The 27,185-nt window shown below is 39.2% G+C and overlaps 4 protein-coding genes and 1 long non-coding RNA gene across 7 annotated transcripts in view; 3 read left to right on the forward strand and 2 right to left on the reverse strand.

Annotated features, from left to right (window-relative positions):
* Window positions 1-1,087: 1,087 nt before the first annotated feature.
* On the forward strand, window positions 1,088-3,015 carry thbd (thrombomodulin). The gene has a single exon (XM_043220510.1). It carries the CDS (start codon window positions 1,334-1,336, stop codon window positions 2,828-2,830), a length of 1,497 nt encoding a protein of 498 aa, XP_043076445.1. The 5' UTR covers window positions 1,088-1,333; the 3' UTR covers window positions 2,831-3,015.
* Window positions 3,016-3,138: 123 nt separating this feature from the next.
* Window positions 3,139-6,967, forward strand: LOC122325457 (toll-like receptor 5). The gene is made up of 2 exons (XM_043220509.1): window positions 3,139-3,800; window positions 3,933-6,967. The coding sequence occupies exon 2, from the start codon at window positions 3,943-3,945 to the stop codon at window positions 6,574-6,576; it is 2,634 nt and encodes an 877-aa protein (XP_043076444.1). The 5' UTR covers window positions 3,139-3,800; window positions 3,933-3,942; the 3' UTR covers window positions 6,577-6,967.
* Window positions 6,341-8,480, reverse strand: LOC122325459. The gene is made up of 3 exons (XR_006247301.1): window positions 8,342-8,480; window positions 7,068-7,190; window positions 6,341-6,474 (listed from the first exon to the last, which is right to left on the reverse strand). It is a non-coding gene; the product is annotated as an uncharacterized LOC122325459 (long non-coding RNA).
* LOC122325456 (toll-like receptor 5) lies at window positions 7,633-11,954 on the forward strand. Its single transcript, XM_043220508.1, has 2 exons — window positions 7,633-8,533; window positions 8,961-11,954. Exons 1-2 carry the CDS (start codon window positions 8,523-8,525, stop codon window positions 11,620-11,622), a joined length of 2,673 nt encoding a protein of 890 aa, XP_043076443.1. The 5' UTR covers window positions 7,633-8,522; the 3' UTR covers window positions 11,623-11,954.
* Window positions 11,955-12,527: 573 nt separating this feature from the next.
* The window catches only part of disp1 (dispatched homolog 1 (Drosophila)), a 52,605-nt gene continuing 37,947 nt past the window's right edge, over window positions 12,528-27,185 (reverse strand). For all 3 annotated transcript variants that reach the window (XM_043220506.1, XM_043220504.1, XM_043220505.1), the window contains exons 3-8: window positions 19,448-19,477; window positions 18,516-18,639; window positions 18,280-18,407; window positions 17,342-17,439; window positions 16,613-16,710; window positions 12,528-16,508 (exon numbers count right to left, since the gene is read on the reverse strand). In XM_043220506.1, coding sequence (XP_043076441.1) covers window positions 12,948-16,508; window positions 16,613-16,710; window positions 17,342-17,439; window positions 18,280-18,407; window positions 18,516-18,639; window positions 19,448-19,477 — 4,039 coding nt within the window. In that variant the 3' untranslated portion in view covers window positions 12,528-12,947. The remainder of the gene's footprint in view (window positions 16,509-16,612; window positions 16,711-17,341; window positions 17,440-18,279; window positions 18,408-18,515; window positions 18,640-19,447; window positions 19,478-27,185) is intronic.

A 27,185-nucleotide genomic window follows, 5' to 3' on the forward strand; every position in this document is an offset into this window, starting at 1 on the left:
GAGAGAGAGAGAGAGAGAGAGAGAGAGAGAGAGAGAGAGAGAGAGAGAGAGAGAGAGAGAGAGAGAGAGAGAGAGAGAGAGAGAGAGAGAGAGAGAGAGAGAGAGAGAGAGAGAGAGAGAGAGAGAGAGAGAGAGAGAGAGAGAGAGAGAGAGAGAGAGAGAGAGAGAGAGAGAGAGAGAGAGAGAGAGAGAGAGAGAGAGAGAGAGAGAGAGAGAGAGAGAGAGAGAGAGAGAGAGAGAGAGAGAGAGAGAGAGAGAGAGAGAGAGAGAGAGAGAGAGAGAGAGAGAGAGAGAGAGAGAGAGAGAGAGAGAGAGAGAGAGAGAGAGAGAGAGAGAGAGAGAGAGAGAGAGAGAGAGAGAGAGAGAGAGAGAGAGAGAGAGAGAGAGAGAGAGAGAGAGAGAGAGAGAGAGAGAGAGAGAGAGAGAGAGAGAGAGAGAGAGAGAGAGAGAGAGAGAGAGAGAGAGAGAGAGAGAGAGAGAGAGAGAGAGAGAGAGAGAGAGAGAGAGAGAGAGAGAGAGAGAGAGAGAGAGAGAGAGAGAGAGAGAGAGAGAGAGAGAGAGAGAGAGAGAGAGAGAGAGAGAGAGAGAGAGAGAGAGAGAGAGAGAGAGAGAGAGAGAGAGAGAGAGAGAGAGAGAGAGAGAGAGAGAGAGAGAGAGAGAGAGAGAGAGAGAGAGAGAGAGAGAGAGAGAGAGAGAGAGAGAGAGAGAGAGAGAGAGAGAGAGAGAGAGAGAGAGAGAGAGAGAGAGAGAGAGAGAGAGAGAGAGAGAGAGAGAGAGAGAGAGAGAGAGAGAGAGAGAGAGAGAGAGAGAGAGAGAGAGAGAGAGAGAGAGAGAGAGAGAGAGAGAGAGAGAGAGAGAGAGAGAGAGAGAGAGAGAGAGAGAGAGAGAGAGAGAGAGAGAGAGAGAGAGAGAGAGAGAGAGAGAGAGAGAGAGAGAGAGAGAGAGAGAGAGAGAGAGAGAGAGAGAGAGAGAGAGAGAGAGAGAGAGAGAGAGAGAGAGAGAGAGAGAGAGAGAGAGAGAGAGAGAGAGAGAGAGAGAGAGAGAGAGAGAGAGAGAGAGAGAGAGAGAGAGAGAGAGAGAGAGAGAGAGAGAGAGAGAGAGAGAGAGAGAGAGAGAGAGAGAGAGAGAGAGAGAGAGAGAGAGAGAGAGAGAGATCACAGTTAGTGGCGCTTCGGGATCTCTGCCAGATAACACGAACTTCCTTTAATTTTCGGAGACATGGATGTCATTATAAATGCGGCGCGGCACACCTCGAACTCATGACCGTGCTCTAGACTTCTAGACTCACTTCTCCAGGACTTCGTGAAGAGCGTTATATAAGGCTCCCGCAGAGATGAGGCGCATCGCAGGAATGGCGCTGGCGCTGCTCGTTCTGGGGGTTCGCGGGGAAAACATCGGCGACGGCTATTGTGTGGATGGGAAATGCTTCGTCGTCCACGCAGACAGTGCGAGTTTCGACGATGCCCGGGTCGTCTGCGAGGAGAAAGGAGGACATCTGATGACCGTGCGCACTGACAAAGCGGCAGACGTTCTCGGCGGCTTGTTACAAGGCGCTTCTGGAGACATTTGGCTTGGGCTGAGACGCGCCGGCGATCGGTGTTCGGACTCAAACGATCGGTTGAAGGGATACCGATGGGTCACCGGAGACGGCGAAACCCAATACGTCAACTGGAAAAGCAACCTGGGCGTTTGTTCTCCGCTATGCGTTTCGGTGTCGCAAAAAGTTCCCAAATGGACCGAAAGACCATGCGATGACAGAATCGAGGGTTACTTATGCGAATACGATAACCCCGGTTACTGTCCGCCGCTTAGTACCAATGCACCGGTCTCTTATCAAACCGGTTTCGGATTTGCAGCGAAGGAAGAACTCAAAGAGATCCCTCAGCTCACCAACGGGACATTGCACCCGCTGAGAACGAGGCACATTTGCTTCGAAGGCCAGTGGCTCAAAGCACCCTGGAGCTGTGAGGTTTTTGGCGGCGGGTGCGATTACAAGTGCACGCAGAAAGAGCGGGGGCACGTCTGCGTCTGTCCGCCGGGATTCGAGCTCGACAGAAACGAAGTCTCGTGCGCCGGACAGAGCGGCGGCCCGTGCGCGGGATGCGAGCGCGAGTGCGCGCGGGGCGCCGCCGGCGGGTCCTGCGAGGAATGCGGACCCGGCTTTCACGTTGAAGGTGGCGTTTGCGTCGATGACGACGAGTGCGAGTCTGGACCGTGCGAGCACGAGTGCGTGAACACCGAAGGTAGCTACCGCTGTCAGTGCTTCGAGGGCTTCGTCCAGTCGACGGAGGACACGCACACATGTAAAATGCACTGCGAAGAAACGAGCTGCCCGGCTGAATGCGACCCCAACAACAACGCCCAGTGCAACTGCCCCGAAGGTTACCTACTCGAAGGCCAAAACTGCATTGACATAGATGAATGCGATAGTGGCTACTGCGACCATGCCTGTGAAAATACACCCGGAGGATTTATATGCTCTTGCAATGAAGGATACGAGCTTAAAGACGGCATCAAATGCATCACAGAAGACGTTGAGGGCTCGGGCAGCCCAACGCCTTTTGATATTTTGATTCCAACGAGCAAAACCCCGACCGACAAGCCGGTGTCCATCTCAGCTGGCAGCCTTTTGGGAATAATGGTTTGCATTGTCGCTTGCATTCTTTTACTGGTCTGCGTCGCCCACTGCATAGTGAGACGGCTTAATAAAATGCACCACTACGAGGTGGACAAAGGCCACGGTGAAATCTGCGCTTTCCAACAGGTGATCATTGAACAACACTGCGCACAACAGACATTCCCAAGTAGATATATAAAAAGAGACGCTTAAAGGCGGGACGCCAAGCGAAACGATATGTAAATAGCACGCAAGAGTAAATCTATTGGATTTTGTATGTAAACGCAGGCTAAACAGGCCTGGGCAGTGAAACCCACCTTGCACACGTCTCAAGACATGAATGTCATTATTGTTGAATGTTGCTGTTGGAAGATAATAAATACTATATTTTAATATAACGTGTAGCAAATTTCATTTACAGCAGCATACCTCCTCTTCCTACAATCTGTGTCCAAATACGAAAAAATAGAAACGCACAGTGCAACTTTAATGAACATGATTTCTAAAAGTGTTGTTATTGCCTTCCTACAAAAGTTTGTGCTGGTCTTAGCTAATGTTGGTAAATGACCCCATCTAGTGGGCGGTAAGGAACTAGTTCAAGTGCGCTTAGGTTGGTCACTTTCTACCAATACGCTCACGTGAAATAAAAACGCTGGTGTTTTATCTTCAAGAGTGACATAAGGTGACCTCCAGTCATTGCATTAGTTGATTAATCTCTATCGTTCCTGCATTGCACAATTGCATAAGATTTCCACGCTGTTTATGCGTTTGTGAATATGCTAAATAAACGAAGATTCTGAAAGGGCGTTGAAAAATAAGAAACATAAAATATCGCTATATTGATAAAATATTGCTATTAAACGTCCGCCTTTGTTCAGTAAACTGACACGGTTGCGGGTTTCCAGAGTTGCAGCCTTTGAAGGACTCCTTACCGGAAAACGAATCATTGAGTCAGAAAGTTGTTTCCTATTTCAGAAATGTTGGGAAACACATGAAAGGAATAGAGAGAGAGAACACAGGGAGAACGCGTTATCGTCGCAGGGAACTCGAGCGTGAGGACGGACGGGGTATTTCTGACGCTGTACGAGGCGATATTTGCTTTATTGAAACTTTGTCGTTAGGCTGTTTCACGCCAGAACGCTGCGTGGATTAGTCTTGTAAACGTGTAGACGTTAAGACCGCTGTATGTATCCTACCTTTTTCTTTTAAGTCAAACTTCGAACTAGTTAAAGAATAAGATATAGTTTGTATGTTATATAACAAATAACAAAACCAATTTAATACTAAAATGCATGTGTTTTTTTCCCCCCCGCAGAGCTCTCAGAATGGCATATATATTTATACTGATCCTTTTTGGACTGTGCATCAACACTGAAGTTGTGAAGTGCACGGTGTGTTCGGTTAATGGCTATGCTGCCTTCTGCATAGATCGAGGTCTTCATCATGTGCCAGAGCTGCCCACGCATGTCAATTACGTGGATCTTAGTTTAAACAGCATTGCCGAACTCAACGAAACATCCTTTTCTCATCTTGAAGGTCTACAAGTCCTTAAAGTGGAGCAACAAACGCCAGGACTTGTGATCAGAAACAACACATTTAGAAGACTCTCCAAACTGGTATTACTTAAACTAGACTACAACCGCTTCCTGCAAATAGAAACAGGGGCTTTTAATGGACTATCCAACCTCGAGATTCTCACTCTCACTCAGTGCAGTTTAGATGGTTCGGTTTTGTCCAGCGAGGTCCTCAAGCCTCTGGTGTCTCTAGAGATGCTTGTCTTACAAAATAACAACATTCAAAGAATCCAACCAGCATCGTTCTTTTCAAATATGGGGAGATTCCACGTCCTGGATCTCTCTCACAACAAAGTGAAGAGCATCTGTGAAGAAGACCTTCTCAGCTTCCAGGGTAAACATTTCACGCTCTTGAAACTGGCCTCCGTGACACTGCAAGACATGAATGAGTACTGGTTAGGATGGGATAAGTGCGGAAACCCGTTTAAGAACATGTCCGTAACGGTATTGGACCTATCAGGAAATGGCTTTAAAGTTCCTATGGCAAAGCGTTTTTTTGACGCAATCACAGGCACCAAAATCCAAGGTCTCATTCTCAGTATGAGTTACAGTATGGGCAGTTCTTTTAGTCATAAAAATTTCCCAGATCCAGACAAATTCACATTTAAGGGTCTTGAGCGTAGTGGGGTTAAGATTTTCGATTTGTCCCAATCACATATTTTTGCTTTATCCAATTCGGTATTTAGCCATTTTTCAGATCTAGAGCAAATTACGTTGGCACAAAATGAGATCAACATTATTGAAAACAATGCATTTTGGGGTTTGACAAATCTACAAAAGCTAAACCTGTCCAACAACTTCTTGGGTAGTATTGATTCTAAAACATTTCAGAATCTAGAGAAACTTGAGGTGCTTGATTTGTCTTACAACCACATAAGGGTGCTTGGAGATCATTCGTTTCAGGGACTCCCAAGTTTGCTCAACCTAAATCTGACAGGAAATGCTCTGGAGTCAGTCCGTGAATTTGCAACCCTAGCAAACCTGAAGAAACTCTACTTGGGTGAGAACAGAATTTCATCTTTGTCTAGTTTACCCAACATCGCTAAAAATCTCACAGCCCTTGACCTGGAATTCAACAGATTAAACAACTTGTCAGATTTGTACACTATACTACGGGAATTTCCTCAAATAGAAAAAATCTTTATTCGAGGTAACATGTTTGTGACGTGTCATGATCAGAGACAAATAGTGGCTTCAGACAAACTACAGCTCCTTAATCTTGAGCTTTCAGCAATACAAATGATCTGGTCAGAAGGAAAATGTTTCAATGTGTTTAACAATCTTCACCAGTTAGAACAGCTTTCTCTGGCCTCCAATGGGCTGCAGTCGCTTCCCAAAGACATTTTCAAAGACCTTACATCTTTGCTTTTTTTGGATTTGTCTTTCAACTCTTTGAAGTACCTTCCTAATGGTATTTTCCCTAAAAGTCTTCAGATACTTAATCTTGAATACAACTCGATTTACTCAGTGGATCCGAACCTCTTTAGCACCCTCAGCTACCTCAGCCTGATGAAAAACCAGTTCCGTTGTGACTGCAAACTAAGAGATTTCCAAACATGGCTAAATCAAACCATTGTAATCTTTTCTCACCCTATTGAGGATATGACGTGTGCCAGCCCTGAGGATCAGTACATGGTTCCGGTTGTGAGCTCCAGAATACAATGTGAAGATGAAGAAGATGAGAAAAGAGCTGAAACACTGAGGCTGGTGCTTTTCATTTTCTGCTCTGTACTGATCATATCGCTCACTGCCAGCGCTATAATTTATGTTCGTCGACGGGGCTACATCTTCAAGCTTTACAAAAAACTTGTTGATAAACTGGTGGATGGTAAGCAACAGGAGCCCGATCCTGATCGATTCTTGTACGACGTGTATCTTTGTTTCAGTTCCAGTGATATTAAGTGGGTAGAAAGAGCGCTATTGAAGAAGCTCGACTCTCAGTTCTCAGAGCAGAATACTCTCCGCTGCTGCTTTGAGGAGCGAGACTTCATTCCCGGGGAGGACCATCTCACCAACATGCGAAATGCTATTCAGAACAGTCAGAAAACCCTGTGCGTGGTGTCTGAACGTTTCCTGAAGGATGGCTGGTGCTTGGAAACCTTCAGCCTGGCGCAAAAAAGGATGCTCGTGGAACTTCAAGACATTCTGTTGGTGCTGGTTGTAGGGAACATACCGCAGTACAGGTTAATGAAGTACAAGCAAGTGAGATCCTACATTGAGAACAGAACATATCTTCTGTGGCCCGACGACAGCCAGGACTTAGAGTGGTTTTATGACCAACTTCTGCATAAAATCAAAAAAGACACCAAGGTTAAGCAAACAAATCAACCAACCGACCAAACAAAGGATGACGCAACAAATGTCCATGCAAACACGGCTGTATAATTGTGGTATATACGTTGATTATATATTTTGTGTGAGTTTTTTTAATTATTATTATATGAGATGCTTGTTATCATTACCAAATAATGTATAATGCAGATGCTGATTAAGTATAATTTAAGTATATTTAAACTTATAAGTAAGTTTATTAATATGATTTTTTTTTGTGGACCTATAAAAGTAAATGCCTGAAAACCTAATCTGTGTCAACCTAAAAATGTTAAGTGCAAAGGAAAATAAACTCCGTACACTCCAATATTCACCATCATTTCTAAATACAAAGGCAAAAGGGCAAAAAGGAAGGAACTATAGTGAAAACACCATGACGCAACAGGCCCTTATGCTTTTGGGTAATAACGGTTTGCACATTGTTAATAAAATATTTGCAAAGAAACCTCAATATTGAGCCATTTATTTGTTGATTTGTTTACTTTGAACAGTCTGAAATAAGCAATAACATGCCCGATTAAGTAAATATTAAATTTAAATCTTACCTTGTCTGCGAACTCCATATTCCAGTATTCATTGAGAAACTGATCATAAAGTAATCATGGTTGACCTCACCATGCCATCTGGCATAATTTCCTGTTGTGATCCCTTAATTTTAATAAGGCACACTGGGAAAAGAAAGAAAAGACAACACTGCAAAGGTAATATTAACACTGGAATTTATATGCAGAAAGCAATCGGTTTCAACCTTGTGCAAACATGGTCAAACCATTTTGAAGTTGAGAGCTAAAGGACAGAAAGTTCTGCTGGTAATATTTAACAATGTCAAGAGTTTTTTCCCCTCTCTCTCTGTATATATATATTTAGATCAACCACCATAAAGTGAAATTCTCATTTATGACTAATTGCATATTGTATTCTATTCATTTTTAGTTATTAGACACAATCTGATGGCCTCATTAACTGTAGGTTCTTCTTTTTAGACACATGTAGGATGTTACTTAAAATACCCCCATATTGAGAAGTCAGTTTGATTACGCAAGCAAAAACCCTTGTTTTCCTTTTGTTGGCTTTGATAGTTTTTTGACATAACTCTCATTTTACTCCATGGTGTTGAATGATATCTACTATGATTTAGTAGCTACAGGATACTGTAGCCACTAAATCATAACTTAAAATGGGAAAGAAGAGGTGGAAAACAAAAACACGCAGTATCTAAAATATCATTTATGGCTTTCAGAGATGGCAAAATATATTGTTCTAGCTGAATAATCTTGCTATTTTATATATATATATATATGGTTATCTTTTCGGCACTACGAAATCCATCCGTCATGAAAAAACAATGTTATGTTTCAGGATCGATGATTCACGGCTCTAAAAAGCACAATAATCGAGGGATTTAAAAAATAGTAATAAAAAATTCCTCCAAAGCGACCGTTAATTTTTGAATTATAAGTGCCCGCGCTTTTTTTGTGGGTAGGAGCGCGATTTGATTTTTAACCATTTCCATCTTGGAATTAAATTGTTCGCATGCTAAACTATTTTTTACTTTCGCAAAGCCAAAATACGACGATTAAAACAGTAATGCTAATATATCCAACGTGACTGCAATACATTTAAAATGGTTCCTGTAATTGATTAAATATCAACGAAGCGGGCTGCCCTACATAGGGTACTACAGCTAGGTAAACATACATGTAGAGCTTGCTTCTGAATGAAGTAGGCTACTGCACTTTAAAATCACTGAGGGCAAAAAAAAATAATACCGCGAACAAAACTACAACGTTTGTTCAGGACTCATACTTGAATCTCTTACCGGAAAACGAGTCACTGGTTGAGAAAGTTATTTCCTAGTTCAGAAATGCTGAGAAACGCACATAAAACGAAGGAGGGAGAGATAACAGAAGAAGAACTCCACATTATCGCTGCGTAGAAGTCTTGAAACTGGACAGTAAAATATCTCCAGCTGCTGTTAAACTCGGTAACATTATGGAATAATGACCGACAGGTAAGACGCTAAACTTACTATTATTAGCATTAATTAAATGCGCAGTAAAGCCTTTACGTGTATAGCACCATTGTGGGGAAAATGTCGTAAGAATGTAATTAATTCAACATTGAAAACTTTTGTTTCCCCCCTAATGTCGCTGGACCTTGAACTATAAGCAAACAATTCTCAAGATAAATCATGAGCTGTAGGCTATGCTATTATGCACTATGTAGTTGTGGTTTTAGTCTTAATACTTGAATTGCTCTTTTTTTTAATGTCTAGTTGCACATTTTTAAGGAACACTGTAGAAAGTTTTGCCATTATATACTCACCCCTGTGCTTCTGACTTTATTCTACTGCAGTGGAGTACAAAAGAAAGATATTTTGAGTCTTTTATGGATGAACTTTTAACATTTGATTGTATTACGTGTCTTTTTTTCTACAGTGCTCTCAGAATGGCAACAAAACAAACACTATCACTGGTCCTCCTTGGATTATACATGAGCACTCAAATTGTAAAATGCACCTCGGTGTGTTCAATCAATGGCTCTGTCGTCCTCTGCACCAACAGAAGTCTTCAAGAGGTACCAGAACTGCCCGCGCATGTAAACAATGTGGATCTGAGTAACAACAGCATTGCTGAACTCCACGAAGCATCATTTACTCATCTTGAAGGTCTACAAGTCATCATACTGATGCGTCAAACACCAGGACTTGTGATCAGAAACAACACATTCAGGAGACTCTCTAATTTAACATCACTTAAACTGGACTACAACCACCTGCTGCAAATAGATTCAGGAGCGTTTAACGGATTATCCAACCTTAAAAATCTCACTCTCACTCAGTGCAGTTTAGATGGTTCTGTTTTATCCAGCAATGTCCTCGAACCTCTGGTGTCTCTAGAGATGCTCGTTTTACGTGAAAACAATATTCAAAGAATCCAACCAGCATCGTTCTTTTCAAATATGAGGAGATTCCACGTCCTGGATCTCTCTCACAACAAAGTGAAGAGCATCTGTGAAGAAGAACTTCTCAGCTTCCAGGGTAAACATTTCACGCTCTTGAAACTGGCCTCTGTGACACTGCAAGACATGAATGAGTACTGGTTAGGATGGGATAAGTGCGGAAACCCGTTTAAGAACATGTCCGTAACGGTATTGGACTTATCTGAAAATAGCTTTAATGTTAACAATGCAAAGCTATTTTTTAACGCAATCACTGGTGCCAAAATTCAAAGCGTAATTTTCAGTAACATTTGCAGCCTGGGCAAATCGTCAGGTAATAATTCAAAAGATCCAGACAAATTCACATTCAAGGGTCTTGAGGGGAGTGGCATCAAATCTTTAGATCTGTCCAAATCAAGTATTTTTTCTCTGTCATATTCAGTGTTCTGTTATTTGGGCGATCTAGAACACATTTCATTAGCACAAAGTCAGATCAACAAGATTGAAAGCAGTGCATTTTTGGGTATGACAAATTTACGGAAGCTTAACCTGTCTGTAAACTTTCTGGGTAATATTGATTCAGAAACGTTTAAAAATCTAGAGAAACTTGAGGTGCTTGATTTGTCATATAATCATATATGGATGTTTGGACTTCAGTCATTTCAAGGACTTCCAAATCTACTCATCCTAAATTTAACAGGAAATTCTATCCTTCATGCTCATAGATTTGCAACCCTACCAAAACTGGAGCAGCTCTACTTGGGCGACAACAAAATTGTGTATGCGTCCAATTTACTCAACATCGCCACAAACCTCAAAACCCTTTACTTGGAGTTTAACAAAATAATATCCATGTCAGAGCTCTACACGATACTAGAGACGTTTCCTCAAATCGAGGAAATCGTTTTTCGAGGTAACGAGCTTGTCTATTGCCCTGACAACAATTATGAAGTCCTTTCTCAAAAAATAAAAATCCTTGATCTCGCACTAGCAGGTTTGGAAATTATCTGGTCGGAAGGAAAATGTTTAAATGTGTTTAACAATCTTCACCAGTTAGAAGTGCTTTATCTGAGTTCCAACAGATTGCAGTCGCTTCCCGAAGACGTTTTCAAAGACCTCACCTCTTTGGTCTTTTTGGATTTGTCTTCCAATTCTTTGAAGTACCTTCCTAATGGTATTTTCCCTAGAAGACTACAATATCTTAATCTTGAATATAACTCAATTTATTCAGTGGATCCCAACCTCTTTAGCACCCTCAGCTACCTCAGCCTGCTGGGCAATGATTTTCAATGTGACTGCAAACTAAGGGATTTCCAAACATGGCTAAATCAAACCAACATAATCCTTTCTCACCCTATTGAGGATATGACGTGTGCCAGTCCTGAGGATCAGTACATGGTTCCAGTTGTGAGCTCCAGAATACAATGTGAAGATGAAGAAGATGAGAAAAGAGCTGAAACACTGAGGCTGGTGCTTTTCATTTTCTGCTCTGCACTGATCGCATTATTCACTACCAGCATCGTCATTTATGTTCGTCGACGGGGCTACATCTTCAAGCTTTACAAAAAACTTGTTGATAAACTGGTGGATGGTAAGCAACAGGAGCCCGATCCTGATCGATTCTTGTACGACGTGTATCTTTGTTTCAGTTCCAGTGATATTAAGTGGGTAGAAAGAGCGCTATTGAAGAAGCTCGACTCTCAGTTCTCAGAGCAGAATACTCTCCACTGCTGCTTTGAGGAGCGAGACTTCATTCCCGGGGAGGACCATCTCACCAACATGCGAAATGCTATTCAGAACAGTCAGAAAACCCTGTGCGTGGTGTCTGAACGTTTCCTGAAGGATGGCTGGTGCTTGGAAACCTTCACCTTGGCTCAGTGCAGGATGCTCGTGGAACTTAAAGACATTCTGTTGGTGCTGGTTGTAGGGAACATACCGCAGTACAGGTTACTAAAATATGAACAACTGAGATCTTACATTGAGAACAGAAGGTACCTTCTGTGGCCCGATGACAGCCAGGACTTGGAGTGGTTTTATGACCAACTACTGCATAACATACGCAAAAACACCAAGGTTAAGGAAACAGCTGTTAAAGTAAAAGACAAGGAGGTTGAAAACAATCCTGAAGCAGCACATGTTCATGTAGACACGGCAGTGTAAGCTCTTAGTGAGGTTCTCATGTCTTTGACCTGCTGTTTTGGACAATAATGAAATGTATTAAACTTGACACCATACTGAACTGTATAGATATAAAAGTTTATTTTGTATCATCCAAAATGAGCAGTAGCATGAATTCTCTGTCAGTTGGTGTAAAAGACAATGGAACTGTGACATTACAGAGACATCTTTAATTAGACAAACAGATACCTGCATTAACACTGTAATTGCTTTAATGTTTAACATATGTAAATAGTACACCCTTTTTATTTTTATTTTCATACTGTTTCAGGATTTGGCACATTAAGTTAAATAAATCACACTGTGTTACATTTCACATGTGTCCAGATATCTGTGGGATATACTTGTCTTTTAAATAAGATTAGACTTATAAAATTATTGCTGTTTTGCATTCAGTTATTTGTATAAATCTTGGCATATGGAAGATAGTTACTGCTAAAAATCAGAAGACAAATGTTGGATACATTTTTACAAATGGTGCCAGTTCTTTGAAGTTTATTAAAGTCTGTTATATACTTAAATTAGGATATATCATTTTATTATTACACCAGGTAACAGCTTTTATTGGTACCAATATTACCAAATAACAGAAAAGTTTTGATTATCTTTCTATTAAAAAAACAACAGAATAGATCCTAAATTCTCAGATGAGTGACACACCACACATGTCTAGGACAAGTGACACTTAAAAGGACGCTTAATTCTGCATGTAGTATATTTGACAAAAACAATATTCTTTTGTGTGAATAAAAAGTCACAAACTGACTCAATTTCCCTGAAGTCCTGAGGCTAATGTAAATGTTTGCATTCTGCAGGAGGAAGTGGTTTTATCTGAGAAACTGGAAAAAACCGGACAACTTTAAAACAAAGAACAAGGAGTCTTTCAATTCACCATCACAGAAACTCCTAAAGGTTTGCATGTGAAGTATTAAAAACTTTTATAAGCAAAACATTCCAATCAGCATCAATGGAAAAAGTGCATGATTCAGATACATACACAACACATAAAATATATACAAGTTCATATGAAATGTGCAGGAAAATAATTCTAATGTTTTTCTGTTCCCATGAACCTGTGGCCAAACTTTAGAAAAATAATCTAAAACAGATGTCACACAAATAATACAAGACACTGGGTCAAAATAGTGTCCTCTTAAATCAGACAAATGTTTCCTTGACGTCATGTCAATTCCCATGCACATAATGTCAAGAAACTCTTTCCTGTCAGGAAACAACCAGTTGCCTTTCTGTGCTAAAAGATGACAATACGTTTTGATATCTTGATCTAATGCTCTAATATTAAAATGTTAGCATAAACTCTCAGACGAGGCTTTTGAACGAATGGCAATAGTAGGCACGGTGGTTTTTGGCTTGTGAAACTCTACAGAATTGCACTTTACAGTCTTTTTAAAACAATTTAATTTTTTGGGAGATACAGACTCTGCCCTTTCATTATTGTCTTTGTTACTGAGATTGCATTTGACACTTTCCTCCGGTACCACTGGAATCGCTTCGCGAATCTCACAACTGTCCTGCAGCAAAACACAAGTGCCATTTACTTTTGATTTTATGTGGTTCCATTGTATTTTTTGAGGGGCCTGGGAATTTAATGCTAAGTCCCCCGTTTTCTGCGGATCATGATTAACAGTACAGACTCGAGCTGTGTCAGGTAAAGCACAGCACTGAACATCTGGAAACTGAATGTGAGCTGGAAAGTTCTGGTTCTCTGGTAGAGGTGAATTGGGGCCACACGCATTTATATGGGACTCGTCACACACTGTATTATCGGACAACAGTGCCTGATGCAAAAGGTGCATGGCTTGCATGCTGTATCCCCCGGGGAAACATCTGTGAGGGGCTGGCCTTGATGTTGGGCTCTGTGAGCAATGTTGGATGTGGCTGCAGTTTACAAAGCAGTCAGTGGGAGTGTGCGTCGTATCCCGTGAGGACTGAAGGTTCTGACCCACCGGTAAGTGATTGTTCTGTTTAGCAGGACACTGATTGCTGCAAGGATGGTAAGGAGTCCTTTGTCGCTCCCTCATATACTGATGCATGGAGTTCTCACAGGTGCACCTTGCACTGTACGTGTATTGATGAAGATGTGAAAGCTCTGTTCCTGGTAAGCCATTTTCAATCTCTGTACTGGGCTCTTCTGGGACAGTGCAACTTTTCAAGGTTGAGTGATGAGAAGTAACGCCATTATGCAACTGCGTACATCCTCCCTGTTCCTCATCAGAAGCTTTTTCCTCATTCCTGACATTCAACGCCAAGGGCTCAAGCTCGTAGTGTTCGTGTCGACCGTCACTTCTTGCATTATCTATCTGGTACTTGCTTGTGTAGCAAGCACCGAGTTTACCCTGACTCGGATTAGACTGGTTTTCAGGTGTGTGCTCTGAAAAGGCATAGCACTGGAGTTTCTTTGGCAAAGGAATCTGTCCACATGTGCCCTGAGGTCCCAAACACCGGCACATGCATTGAAAGAAAAACGTAGCAAATGCCCAACTAATGCACATGATTAGCATCAAAAACGTGCCCAGCTGAGTGTAGGCCAAAACTGTGGATGGCATCATCATTGCACCGGCTACAAAGGTTGTGAGAGCTGCCATCGCTATAGCCGAGCCCATTCTGCTCAAGGAGAATACCACCTTCCCTTCCCTGTCTGGTTCTGGTGCAAGGCGGTACGCCACTCCATAATGGACAGCAAAGTCCACAGAGAGGCCTACAGCAACTGAGATGGTCACTGATTCAAGCACATTAAGTTCCCAGCCCAAGAGCACGAGAGACCCAACTGTGACAAATATGGTACCAGCAATGGATATGATGGCATACAGGCTGATGATGATATTCCAGGTGGTCAGAAGCATAACACTGAAGGCCACTACCACCGATAGTGCCATAGCAATAAGAGTCCCATCTGATAAGCTGTCCTGCAAGTCGTAGAACTCCAGGTTGCTTACAAACCATCCGTAGCTCAGTCCATCAGGAGCATCCCTCAGCTCCTCCTGAATCCAAACATCGACTTCTCTGTAAAACTGATGCATCTTCTCGTACGCCAAAGTGAAATGGTAGGTACTCTGAAACTCAAGCACAATTGCTCGTATTGTGTCATTGATGTCAAACCTTGGCCCTGGAGTCTTACTGTCAAGGTGGTAGATGGTGCTTCGGTCAAGTTCCATTATTGCTCGTTTGATGCACAGCTCAAAGACATCTTGCCGGTAAGGGAACGTGGATTGACTACAACAGGGATAGACGGAGGCTTCTTCACAATCTTGGTTTTCCATCCATTGCTTAAAAGTCTCCATGAAGCAGCTGGTGAAGTCTTGCTCCTCAGACTGGAACACAAAGCTCTGATTCCTAAGCTTCTGGCAGAAGTTTAGAATCCATACTTGACTTGCAGGACTCGCAATGTTAAAGCTTGTGTCAAGCGTCAGTTTACCCTTGTTTTTGGGGTTTAGCGGATCTCCATTGTCAACTGGAGTAACTCCCCAAATGATGGTGATTGGCATGTGGAGGTCTTCCCCATGGTTGACCCGTTCGAACATGAAGAGCTTTTTGTATTCCGCATCGTATCGCTCAAAGGGATGAGAAGAGCGGAAAACCTGAAACTCAGACAGCTCCAGAGAGGGCAGCTTCATTTTGGGATTCACACAAACAACATAGGCTCCGCCTACCGTCATTGCCAGGAACCACAAGAGCCACAAGTAGCGTAACTTGATCACGATGCAAGGCAAAACTTTCTCAAAGAATATCCGAGAGGTCTCAGAGATGCTAAAAAGACATTTGTTGACCATCTGGCACAAGCTTGTCCAGAACGGCATAGTGTCCTGTGTCTGGTGGTGGTGTGGCCGAGAACATGTAAAGAGGTTGACCAGGTAACGCTCATGCAGGACCACCACAGCTGGCAACCAGGTAACCATCAGTATGTAGTTAACCAGGATAGCAGTACCAGCATACACGCCAAAGCATCGGATGGCAGTGATGTTGCTCACATAGTTGGCATAAAAGGCAGCAGCCGTGGTGAAGCTGGTGACAAACATTGAAAGTGCCGCATGCTGAAGCGTCACGCTAACTGTTTCAGAAAGTTCAGAATTGGGTTTGTCAAATTTTGTGTAGTTCCAGACATCGCAGAGCACAAATGCATCGTCGGCGCCAATTCCTACAAGTATGATGAGCGCGGTGAGGTTCATAAAGGGGAAAAAATCAAAGTTGAGGACCACACGGTACAGGAAGTACGAGACGATGAGCGAACTGATGATGGCAAACATGGTCATAAGGGTGATGAACATTGATCTTGTGTAGATGCACATGACTACCAGCACGATCACAATTGCTATTGCGGGATACATGGTATCTGTCAGAAGGTAGTCCTGAAATAAGTTGTGTTTGATGCCAAATTCTATTCCTGTGATGGTCGTGATCCCATCCGAGGAGTTCCAGTTCTCAAAGTTGTCCAAATATATGTTCATCATTGTTTCTCCTTTCTCCGTCGGGGAGAAGAGCATGCTGTACTTGAGGTTAGGTGGAAGGTAGTCCGTGTTCTTTGGATTCAGAAAGTCTTTATCCACCAAAAAGTGAAAAATCTGATATACGGCATTGTATTTTGTACACTTCCGTGGCACATTGCCGCACTTGAGGTCCTTCTTACGAGTCGTCATATCCCAGCACTCGGGACCAAGAGTGCCGTTGTGGTAATACTTTGCACAGGAACGCAGGATTTTTAGGGTGTGGGAAACATCTTGCTCTGTGATCTTTTGACAGGAGGACTTGTTAGTGAGGACAGCTATGTAGTTCCCAAGTGTCCAGCTGGGACAACACGAGGCAGCAGTGGTGCGCTGACACAGATCCAAGTACTGGGGATGGGAGCGAACCTAAAGGACCAGACATGAAAAACACCAGTAAAACACCCATTTCTGACATCTCATTTTGCATCTGCAAATGGCATAAGCAATATATGCAATGCAATGATACATACCCGTGTATTGTCAAAATTGCACATGGATTTTATTGCCTGTATATTCCACAAGTTCTTTCCCTCTGCAGATGCAAATACGATTCGGGAATAGCTGTCACCTGTGAAAAGACAATGTTTGGTGGTTATACACTCTCAGTAAAAAGGTACAAAAGCTATCACTTGGGCGATGACTTTTCAAAGAGAAGAAATACAATACTTTAAATTACTAATGTGTTCACTTAAAGTACTAAAACATATGCTTTTATGGTACTTCTATGCACCCTTTTGGGGTAAATAAGAAGCCTTCTGAAAGTGCACTTCCCCAGTGAAAGCTTTTGTACCTTTTTTTCTGAGAGTGAACCAAAAGACAGCAGCCTTTCTCCATGAGCCACTAGGTGGCAGATTTGATTAATGTTCACTCATCACTTTAGTACTATGTTTTAATACATTTGTGCTAACATTTGTCAGCATACTATTGACTCCAGAAGAAATACATTTGTTAATGCACATAAAATCAATTGAGCACTTAATGTTAAAATGTAAACACAAACAGATGAAGAAATGAAGCACAGAACAAGCATAGAACACAAAATGTCAAAGTATAGTGTGTGTGTGTGTGTGTGTGTGTGTGTGTGTGTGTGTGTGTGTGTGTGTGTGTGTGTGTGTATATATATATATATATATATATATATATATATATATATATATATATATATATATATAAATGTATTTTTATACCACAAAACTCACCTGGTACATCACAGAAGAAACTGTCTTTACTAAAATCCCATTCGGCTTGTCTTTTCTTTCGATCGCTACGATCCTTCGACCACCTGTCATCTTGGTGACTGATAAGCAAGATAAAGAGAGTGTTTACAAATTAAATCAATGCATTTAGCAGCTCTGAATTAAAAAGCTAAATTATTTTATTTATATTCATATAAAATAAAATATGCACTATGCTATGACTGTGTTCGATGTACAATTGCTCTTCACCCATAACCGTAATGCAGTGGTTCACGACTTGCCGTCTGATTCTTGTCGTACTTAGACAGCTTTAATGAAACAGAAAACCTGACTAATTATTCATTCCAGAGCGCACTGCAGCATACAAGTTCAGCCTCCTCACATTGTTGCCATTACAGATCTGCAATTGAAATGACCGTTATCATTATTACTGACAGAGGGCAGGACTACTGCTGACAGCACATCCTGTTCCACAGACAGGAAGTCTCTTTAATCAGAGGGAAGACGCCTGTACACATGCTGAGACGGAGCCGTGCCTTAACAGACGCTCATTCTCTCTCAGACTGCTTCTGTCATGATCCGTAATCCAGCTCACAATGATCCGGATCAGATGAGTCATGATACAGCCAACACAGATCGCATTACCACGCGCTGCTAATCGGGAGCAAAAACATGCATATAAAGTGGCCCTCAAAAGTTTGTTATGCATGCCTTTATAATGCACATGCAAAAGCTAAAAGTGCAACCTAAATTAGCCTAGTTTCTAATGTGCTTTCCATTTAAACATGTAAATGGGCCTTGTTCTCTGTTGCAAAACCAAAATCGCACGGATGCACCAATTTTGACCTGACTCCTAATCCTCGCTTGGCTCCCGTCCCTCATCTAGTGCTGTTCTGGATGAATAATAATACGGTTATCAGATAAGAAGTGGACTCTGTTACCTTTTGGCCTGCTCATCTGCGTATTTGAAGGGGTAGTTGGCCAGCGTTGCCTTGTAGCCGGTGTTTTTCACCATGTTGTTCCAGGTTACGAGTCGCTGACCTATCGCGGTGCCTCTCGGTTCAAATCCCTAATAAGAGTAATGAAGACAAGTCTTCACTCACGCAAAATCAGCACGAGAGACTGAAAGCGTCAATATCCTATAAAGAAGACCCCAAAAAAAGATCCCTGTGCGCACCTGCAGTGGATTTGAGAAGTCAGGCAGGTCAGGCACGAGGATCCCGACAAGAGCACAAACCACGATGAGAACGGTACACACCCCCAACACCACCACCGGCCAATCAGCAATGAGCTCCGCATAACTGCAGTTGAAGAGGGTTTATACATTATATGCGTATACATCACTGTACATACTATCCAGGCTGTTTATTTTGACAAATCATGCACAAATCATGAAAACAACATTGTACAAGTGGGTACACAATTTTTTTCTTCCATTGACTAACAATTAAAAAAAAAAAAATCTTTATTAGTTAAAGGCTTTAATTTAAAGGTTTTCTTATAATATATATATATATATATATATATATATATATATATATATATATATATATATATATATATATATATATATATAAAAATTGTATAAATTACAATAGTAAAAATGTAAATATAATTTAAAAATTTTATATAGTTCTCTAATTAAAAAATAAATAAAATTATATATATATATATATATATATATATATATATATATATATATATATATATATATATATATATATATATATATATATTAATTTTATTAGTTAATAGTTTTCCATTAATTGTAATATAATGTATAGTAGTATTGAGATAAAATAAAACATGTAATTTGAACTGAAATTAAGCATTTTTATAGAATAAAACATTGCATTTTTATTGTATAATGCTTACACTGCCATTAAAAATGAACATTTAAAAAAAAATTGTCTTAATTTTTAGTCTTAATTTTATGTGTGTGTGTGTGTGTGTGTATGTGTATATAGACAGAGAGAGTACACATTTAATGAAAACCAATAAAATTAAACAAAATTGACAAATAATGGAAAACAATTTAAAGCGACAGAAGAATTACACAAAACGAGATGAAAAGTATTATATTAATTAAAAGGGTCGTTTCTAACGTACCTTTTGGGAAACCGGAAAGGCCTTGGAGGGCTGAAAGATAAAAGCACAATAAACCAGGATTAGATTTAAGTGCCGAACAGTGGATTAAAACTACCTGCAGAGAGAGACGTGTTTTTTTCATGAAAGTGTACGTTTCACCGCACGCCGTATGAGGCCTAGATCTCTCCGTTCAAACACACATTCCTGCGGGGAACTCACAGCCGCTTCTCCAAATCAAAACCATCACGGACGTTCATATTAGAGGCTCCGCTACAGCTCCCCAGAACGGCATCACGACGCGTCCGACGCACAGCTGTTCACAATCAGCCGCCTTCGTGCATTCGTGTGATATAAAGACGCATTGGCGGCCTGCACGCGTGCAGGTGCATTGACGGGGGAAAGCAGAAATGGCGCGAGATGCTAAACACTCCAAACATCTTCGAGGATGAGAGCAGCAGGGTCACAGGGCCGAGAGGTGGCTGTAATTTTCTTCCTCGTCGTCTTAAAAGGGAATCCGTGGAATGCTATAATTAGCGGTTGCTATGGCACTGCGAGGCACAGATGAACAAAAGCCATTGGCAAGAATTTTTCACCACAGGGCGACTTCTAGAGGAGGCCGTAAATCCCTTTGAAAAAGTTCAACGGACACGTTAATACAACAACCAGATGTTGCAAGCGCGCCGGCTTCAAGCATCTGCATATTCGGCTCAAGGTGAGTCCCATTAGGCTTTGAAAACAGAGAGGTGCACGTCCTTCTCCGCGCAATCAGAGAAAAGCGCATGCAGACAGCCGATAATCAAATAACCGAACCCAAAAGTAAATAACGAGGAGCAGATTTCCTCCGCTTCCTGTGCAAAACGCGGCGAGGTCGGAGGGGGGGGGGGGCCAGACAGCAATGCAATGATTTATAAAGTGCGCTATCAGAGAACGCTCCATGTTTGGGCCGCAGACTGTGGAATTCAGGGGCGTGAATGAGAGATGGTCCAAAATGGAATAACATTTATGAGATACCGCGATGGATTATTCCACTGGAGTGCAACTGCTCTTCGGCACTGTTTGGGAGTTTCCCCCCCGGGGCGATTCGGAGATTATTATTTCATATTCGGACGTGTGCAACTTTTGTTCTCTGGTTAGAATTGAGCGTTTTGTTGGCATTGGTGGCTCAAAAGAAGAACCTTTAACATGCATGAAATCACTGCATTCCACAAAAGGTTAGTTATAGTGGAAAAAACAACAACAACAAAAAAACAAACAAACACCTTTCGAAAATTAAGATCTTTTTCACAGTAAGATAAAATAGTTCTGTAAGGTTTTCTGGGAAGCCAAAAAAAAAAGTTTCTTCTCTTGGATCACAGCAAAAGCTATGGAAGGCTGTTACAACCACGGAAAAAATTAATAATTAAAAAAAAAAAAAAAAAAAAAAGTTTATTTCTTGTGAGTCGCTGAAATTAGCTTTTTTTCGTGTAAGAATCAAAATAATCAGATGGAAAAAAAAAAAAAAAAAAAAAAAAAAAAAAAAAAAAACTGAAAAAGTCATACTTTTTTACTGTAAAAATTGGATTAATACTTGAGGCGGTGTTATATATAAAAAAAAGTCCCTTGTGTTTTATATAAAATAGAATTATAAGATGTAAACTTAATTTTTAGGAAAACAAAAAAAGTTAAAAGCAAGCTGGAATTGGATGAATAAACGTGCAACGGCAAGAAAAAAAAAAAAAAAAATCAGAATATTTTATAGAAAATCAATTCAAGATGTAAACTCAATTCTCAGGGAAAATGTCAGAATTCTGAGATATAAGCTAAGAATTCAAAAAAAACGATAGCTCGCAATTCTGACTTATTTCTTGAAAATATTTGATTGATATTTGAATATTGAGGAAAAAAATATATATAACTAAAGTGTCGACTTGGAACTGTGAGTCTCACACAATTCTGTTAAAAAAAAAAAAAGTTGTGTGTCATAAAGTCACAATAACCTTTTCATTTTCAGCAAACGAAACTCCAGAATCTCAGGAAACAAAGACAGAATTTCAAGAAAACTACTGAGGAAAGATATAGAAACTCACAATCGTGAGAAATCACTAATTGGATTGGAAGTTGCATTTTGTTTTTTTGGATTTTTTTGCATTTTCTGATTTTCTCCTGAGAATTCTAGGAGCATATTTGATGCAGTATTTTCATTTTTAAATTTAGTTTTTTTTTTTTTGAAGAGGACAAAGAAAACATTTTTAGAAATTCAATCTTCATGTTTTTTAGAATAGCGCATCCAAAATAACAGCGACCCTAAAACGTCACAACCAAGAAACGTTATTATCGCGAGAGCTAACAGATGTTTATAGATCGAAAGGTTAATTAAAAATAAAAATACGAGGAAGTGGGGTCAAAAAACGGTGTGGTGAAACGGTAGTTAAAGGGCAGAGGTCACAGAGGTCACCAGGAGAAAAGCATGGAGGCTTAAAATAGAAAAAAAAAAAAAAAAAGTGTTAACTGCTTGACTTTCTCAGCTGTTAAAAAAAAATACTGTGCAATATTAGGACACGTCCTGAATACAATCCAAGATTAAATGCAATTGATCAAAAGTGACAGTAAAGGCATTTGCAATGATTTCTGTTTCAATCAAAGGCTGCTCTTCTCGATTAATCGGAGAATCCTAAAAATGCATGCACAAAAATACGAAGCGTCACGCTTTTCAACGTCGAAAACCATCAGAAATGTCTGCTGTGCAGCAAATGCGGCGATCTCAGGCATTTTTAGCGCATGTTCACGCAGTTAAATTACAAAAGATACTCGTCACACATCTAAAACGTCTAACGAATCAGAACGCCGTAGAGTCTTTCCAAGCATCTGATTTGGCCCAGCTGTGATGATAAACGCGCTCGAGCATCTGCTGGGAAGCGCCGAGCGCCGAATCGAGGTCTAGAGGTCGACTCCCGATATCTCCGCATTCTTCGCTTTGACACGCGTGGATATATATGGGCTCCAGACAGGGAGGCTGGATTTCAACACCGCGGCCGTCCAAGAAACGTCTTCATTATCTACTGGCCTCCTGCTGCAAGAATTCGACGGCTTAAGCTACAAACGTACGGAATGCAGAACGCAACACGCTTCCCATCAACGCTCGGCGTTCGCATTTAACTTAAAGCGGCCAGGCGAAGAAGACGAGTAATAATAGCGACGATCTAACGCACAATTACAAAGAAACCTCATGAGCAATTCTTGCACGTTCAAATATTAATATATACACGAATCGTAACGAATGCACTGATTGCGATTCCAGTTTTGACTCCTGTTGGGAAAATTGCAAAAAAAAAGGTGGAAGGAAGAAATTTAAGCCAATCGCCAAGATCATGGGTTTGAACAAATTTGAATGCAATGTACATTTGGATAAGTGTCTGCCAAAGACATCAATCTTTTGCGTAACATTTTGTGTTAACTTTACGTAAGCTTGAATCTTCTATAACCAACTCTAGAGGAAAGAAAACGTGCAACGCTGACTTTTACTTCTTTAAAACATTACTCTAGAGCTTATGACGTAAATAAAAACACACCAAATAGACAAAAAGTGAAATTTATCGATTTTATAGAATACAGCTAAAAGTGTAAAAATGTACTGTGAAACGTCAACTACGCTAATTGAAATGTCGCGATATAATACTTCAATTCAACCATTTGTTCAACACTGCTTTGGATTACACTGTATGCTTCGATTAAAAAAAAATTAAAAATTGTTTTTAATTGTAAAAAAGTTCTATATGACTTTATGACTTGAAAAAATGCAATAAAAAAATTCAATTCATTTTTTTAATATATATATTTTTTATTTTTATATATTTTATATATAAAATAATAATAAAAATAATAATAATAATAATAATAATAATAATAATATTTGTTATTTATTATATATTTCACTATACTCCCGAGCAAATGATTACATTAAAAATTAAAAATAAACATTTAAAATGTTTAAATTAGAGTTAAAAATCTCCTTTTTAAACATGGAAACAGAGCATTACCTAATTAACAACCGAAATCTGAAAATTGGCTTTTTTGCTGAAGTGTTAAAAGCTTTAACAAATTAAAATTTGACTTTCTCTTTTAATCGGTCCATAAAAAAAAAAAAAAAAAAATTTCATTGAAAAAGCTGCTTTTAAAAATAGATTAAAATCTGCAGATGCAAACAGACGAAGAGCAATAAAATAGATTTATTATTGTTGTTTTTTCTAGTAGAATGAACATCAAAAAATAAAACGCAGTACAAGTGAAAAGATTTCACTCTGCATCGCTGCTAAAACCACATTCATTCATTCATCCGCTTCGACTGAAAGAGGATCACATGATCAGCCTCGAATTACCTCCAGAATCATTTCATTCAAGTCGAGAGTGCGAGCCTCGGCTTTGATATCAAGCATGTCTAGACACGGGCCGGGCTCATTTAGAGCAGCTCTTTGTTTGCGTACGGCGTCCAGATGCAGCTCAAACGCACTAAACCCGGCTTCTGTTTTAGGCCGCGAGATCTCAACGGGAAGTTCGCGACCCCGCCGTTTCCCATGAGCTTTAGCAACAACAGCAAAAAAAAAAAAAGCCAGCTTTAGCTTGAGAGCAGGGTGGGTGGGTGGGTGGGTGTGTGTGTGTGTGTGTGTGTGTGTGTGTGTGTGTGTGTGTGTGTGTGTGTGTGTGTGTGCGTGTGTGCGCGCGCGAGTCGAGAGGAAGGAGGTTTTGAACGCCAACGAGGCTGGAAAACTGAACCGGGAAGAGAGGAAATGAAAGGAGAAGGCAGGAAATGAGCACGAGCCGAGACAAATAGACAAGATTTCTTCAGAAATAGCCTCATCGAGGGTTAAGAGCCGGACCGTTAGTCTACCAGAAACAGGTTCATGTGGCTCAGCGGAGTTATGGACCGGCCGAGGATGGGAAAAAAAAAAAAAACGCTGCTCGACACGAACTCTTCTGCTCCGTTTGAACTTTTTTCCTTTTTGCAAATTAAGACAGCCGTGAATATTAGTATTGCAGTTTTACATTTTTTTGCACTGTAAAATAAAATTGATGTTCATGTTACATTAAAAAGGTCAAAGAGGTGAGCAGGAGAAAAAGCATGGAGGCTTAAAACAGAAAAAAAAGTCTGGTGTTAACTGCTTGACTTTCTCAGCCGTTTAAAAAAATACTGTGCAATATGTGGATACCTACTGAATATCATCCAAGATTAAATGCAATTGATAAAGTGACAGTAAAGGCATTTGCAATGATTTCGATTTCAATCAAAGGCTGCTCTTCTCGATTAATCGGAGAATCCTAAAAATGCATGCAACGATTTCCACAAAAATACGAAGCGTCACGCTTTTCAACGTTGAAAACCATCAAATTTGACAGTTTGCACTTTAAAATAAAACTGATATTCATGTTACATGAAATGTCTCGTGTTGTTTATATTTTTGATAATACTTTTTGTAGAAGTAAAACATAATACCGGCAATCATAATCGATGGTAACAGAAATGTTTATTTCTTTAACGGATTTATTTTTGCAGCAAAATATTAAGAAATAAGAAATATTTTCTTATGTTGTTTAACATTTATATTTAGTAATTAAATAAATTCTACTAAAAATAAACCGTTTATTTTACAATTAAAAAAATGCAAAAGTATTATGTTGTTCAACACTTAGATTTTTTAATTATTTTAGCTAGTTATTGTCATTTAATATTAGATTTTTCTTAATGTTCCTTCTACACTGAAAAAATGACAACAGTGTTATTTATAATGTTGTTTAATATTTATATTTAGTAGGACTAATCTACAAAAAAATTTTATTTTTATTATAAATAATAATAATAATAATAATATTTCTCATGTATGTTACAGTGAAAGTTGTTAAATTATTATTAGATTTTTCTTACAATAGTATTATTTCTTATGTTGTTCAATACTTTTTTTTATTATTTTAGCTAGTTGTTATTGTCAATTATTAGATTTTTCTTAATGTTCCTTCTACAGCAAAAAAATGACAACAGTGGTATTTATAATGTTGTTTAATATTTATATTTAGTAGGACTAATCTTCAAAAATGTTGTTTATTATAAATAATAATATTTCTAATTTATTTTACAGTGAAAACTTACAATAGTATTATGTTGTTCAATACTTAGATTTTTTTTATTTCAGCTATTTGTTAGTCATTTTTTTTATTATTTTATCTATTTGTTATTGTCATTTAATATTAGATTTTTCTTAATGTTCCTTCTACACTGAAAAAATGACAACAGTGTTATTTATAACGTTGTTTAATATTTATATTTAGTTGGACTAATCTACAAAAATTGTTTCATTTTTATTATAAACAATATTTCTAATTTATTTTACAGTGAAAATTTAGCTATTTGTTATTGTCATTTATTTATTATTTTAGCTATGTGTTATTGTCATTTATTTATTATTTATTATTGTTTTATTTATTATTTTAGCTATTTGTTATTGTCATTTATTTATTATTTTAGCAATTTGTTATTGTCATTTATTTATTATTTTAGCAATTTGTTATTGTCATTTATTTATTATTTTAGCTATTTGTTATTGTCATTTATTTATTATTTTAGCTATGTGTTATTGTCATTTATTTATTATTTTAGCTATTTGTTATTGTCATTTATTTATTATTTTAGCTATTTGTTATTGTCATTTATTTATTATTTTAAATTTATTATTTTAGCTATTTGTTATTGTCATTTATTTATTATTTTAGCTATTTGTTATTGTCATTTATTTATTATTTTAGCTATTTGTTATTGTCATTTATTTATTATTTTAGCTATGTGTTATTGTCATTTATTTATTATTTTAGCTATTTGTTATTATTGATTTTTTATTTATTATTTTGAGCTATTTGTTATTGTCATTTATTTATTTATTGTTTATTTAATATTTTATTTATTATATCTTTAAATTATTTTGGCGTTATTGTTTTATTATATTATTTCTTAATGTTCATTTACAGTGATTTTTCTTAATGTTCCTGACAACAATAATAATTTATATATCTTTATAATATTATAATGAATAATAATAATAATAATAATAATAATAATCATTTTTCACTTATTTTACAGTCAAAACTTACAATAACATTATGTTGTTTAATATTTACTTTTACACGACAAATGCTTTCTCCTGCAGATCACATACACGTGTGCATTTAAATATCAGACACCGATACGAAGACCCAAACCGTACACGCTATGACGGTCTCCAAGCAAACCCTCGTGCATAAAGCCACAGCTCATTAAAAGCGAGCTAAACCCTTCCAGTCTCTTTGATGGGGGTCGTAATTAAAGCACCTGCAGCGAGGGTCCCAGGTCGTCTTAACGCCTTCCAGCTGCTCCCTCTCCCCTCCGCAGGCTTCAATCGCTTTACTAAACGAGAACAAGCAAGCTCGACGTCGGCCTGATTGCAGGTTAGGACCGGGTCCCGCTCGTGGTTTATGGGATCGGGAGGGCTTTGATCTTCACCGGCTCTACGGGATCCTCACGCAAACACGAAGACCCTGACCGAACAACATCCCCAGAGGTAAAAAGTGCCCTTCGTTTGCTTTCCCCCTCTCATCTCCGACTCATTTCTTTGTAGAATTGCACATTGAAACGCGCGAATGCAAATGACAAAGTCCGAATTGCAAGGAAATGGTATGTTATAAAGTCGATTTCTGGGAAATAAACACCATCGCGTGATCTTTATAGACTTTATATCTCGCAACACAGACTTTACAACTC

This window comes from Puntigrus tetrazona, chromosome 20 (genome assembly GCF_018831695.1).
Source record: "Puntigrus tetrazona isolate hp1 chromosome 20, ASM1883169v1, whole genome shotgun sequence".
Taxonomy (NCBI): domain Eukaryota; kingdom Metazoa; phylum Chordata; class Actinopteri; order Cypriniformes; family Cyprinidae; genus Puntigrus; species Puntigrus tetrazona.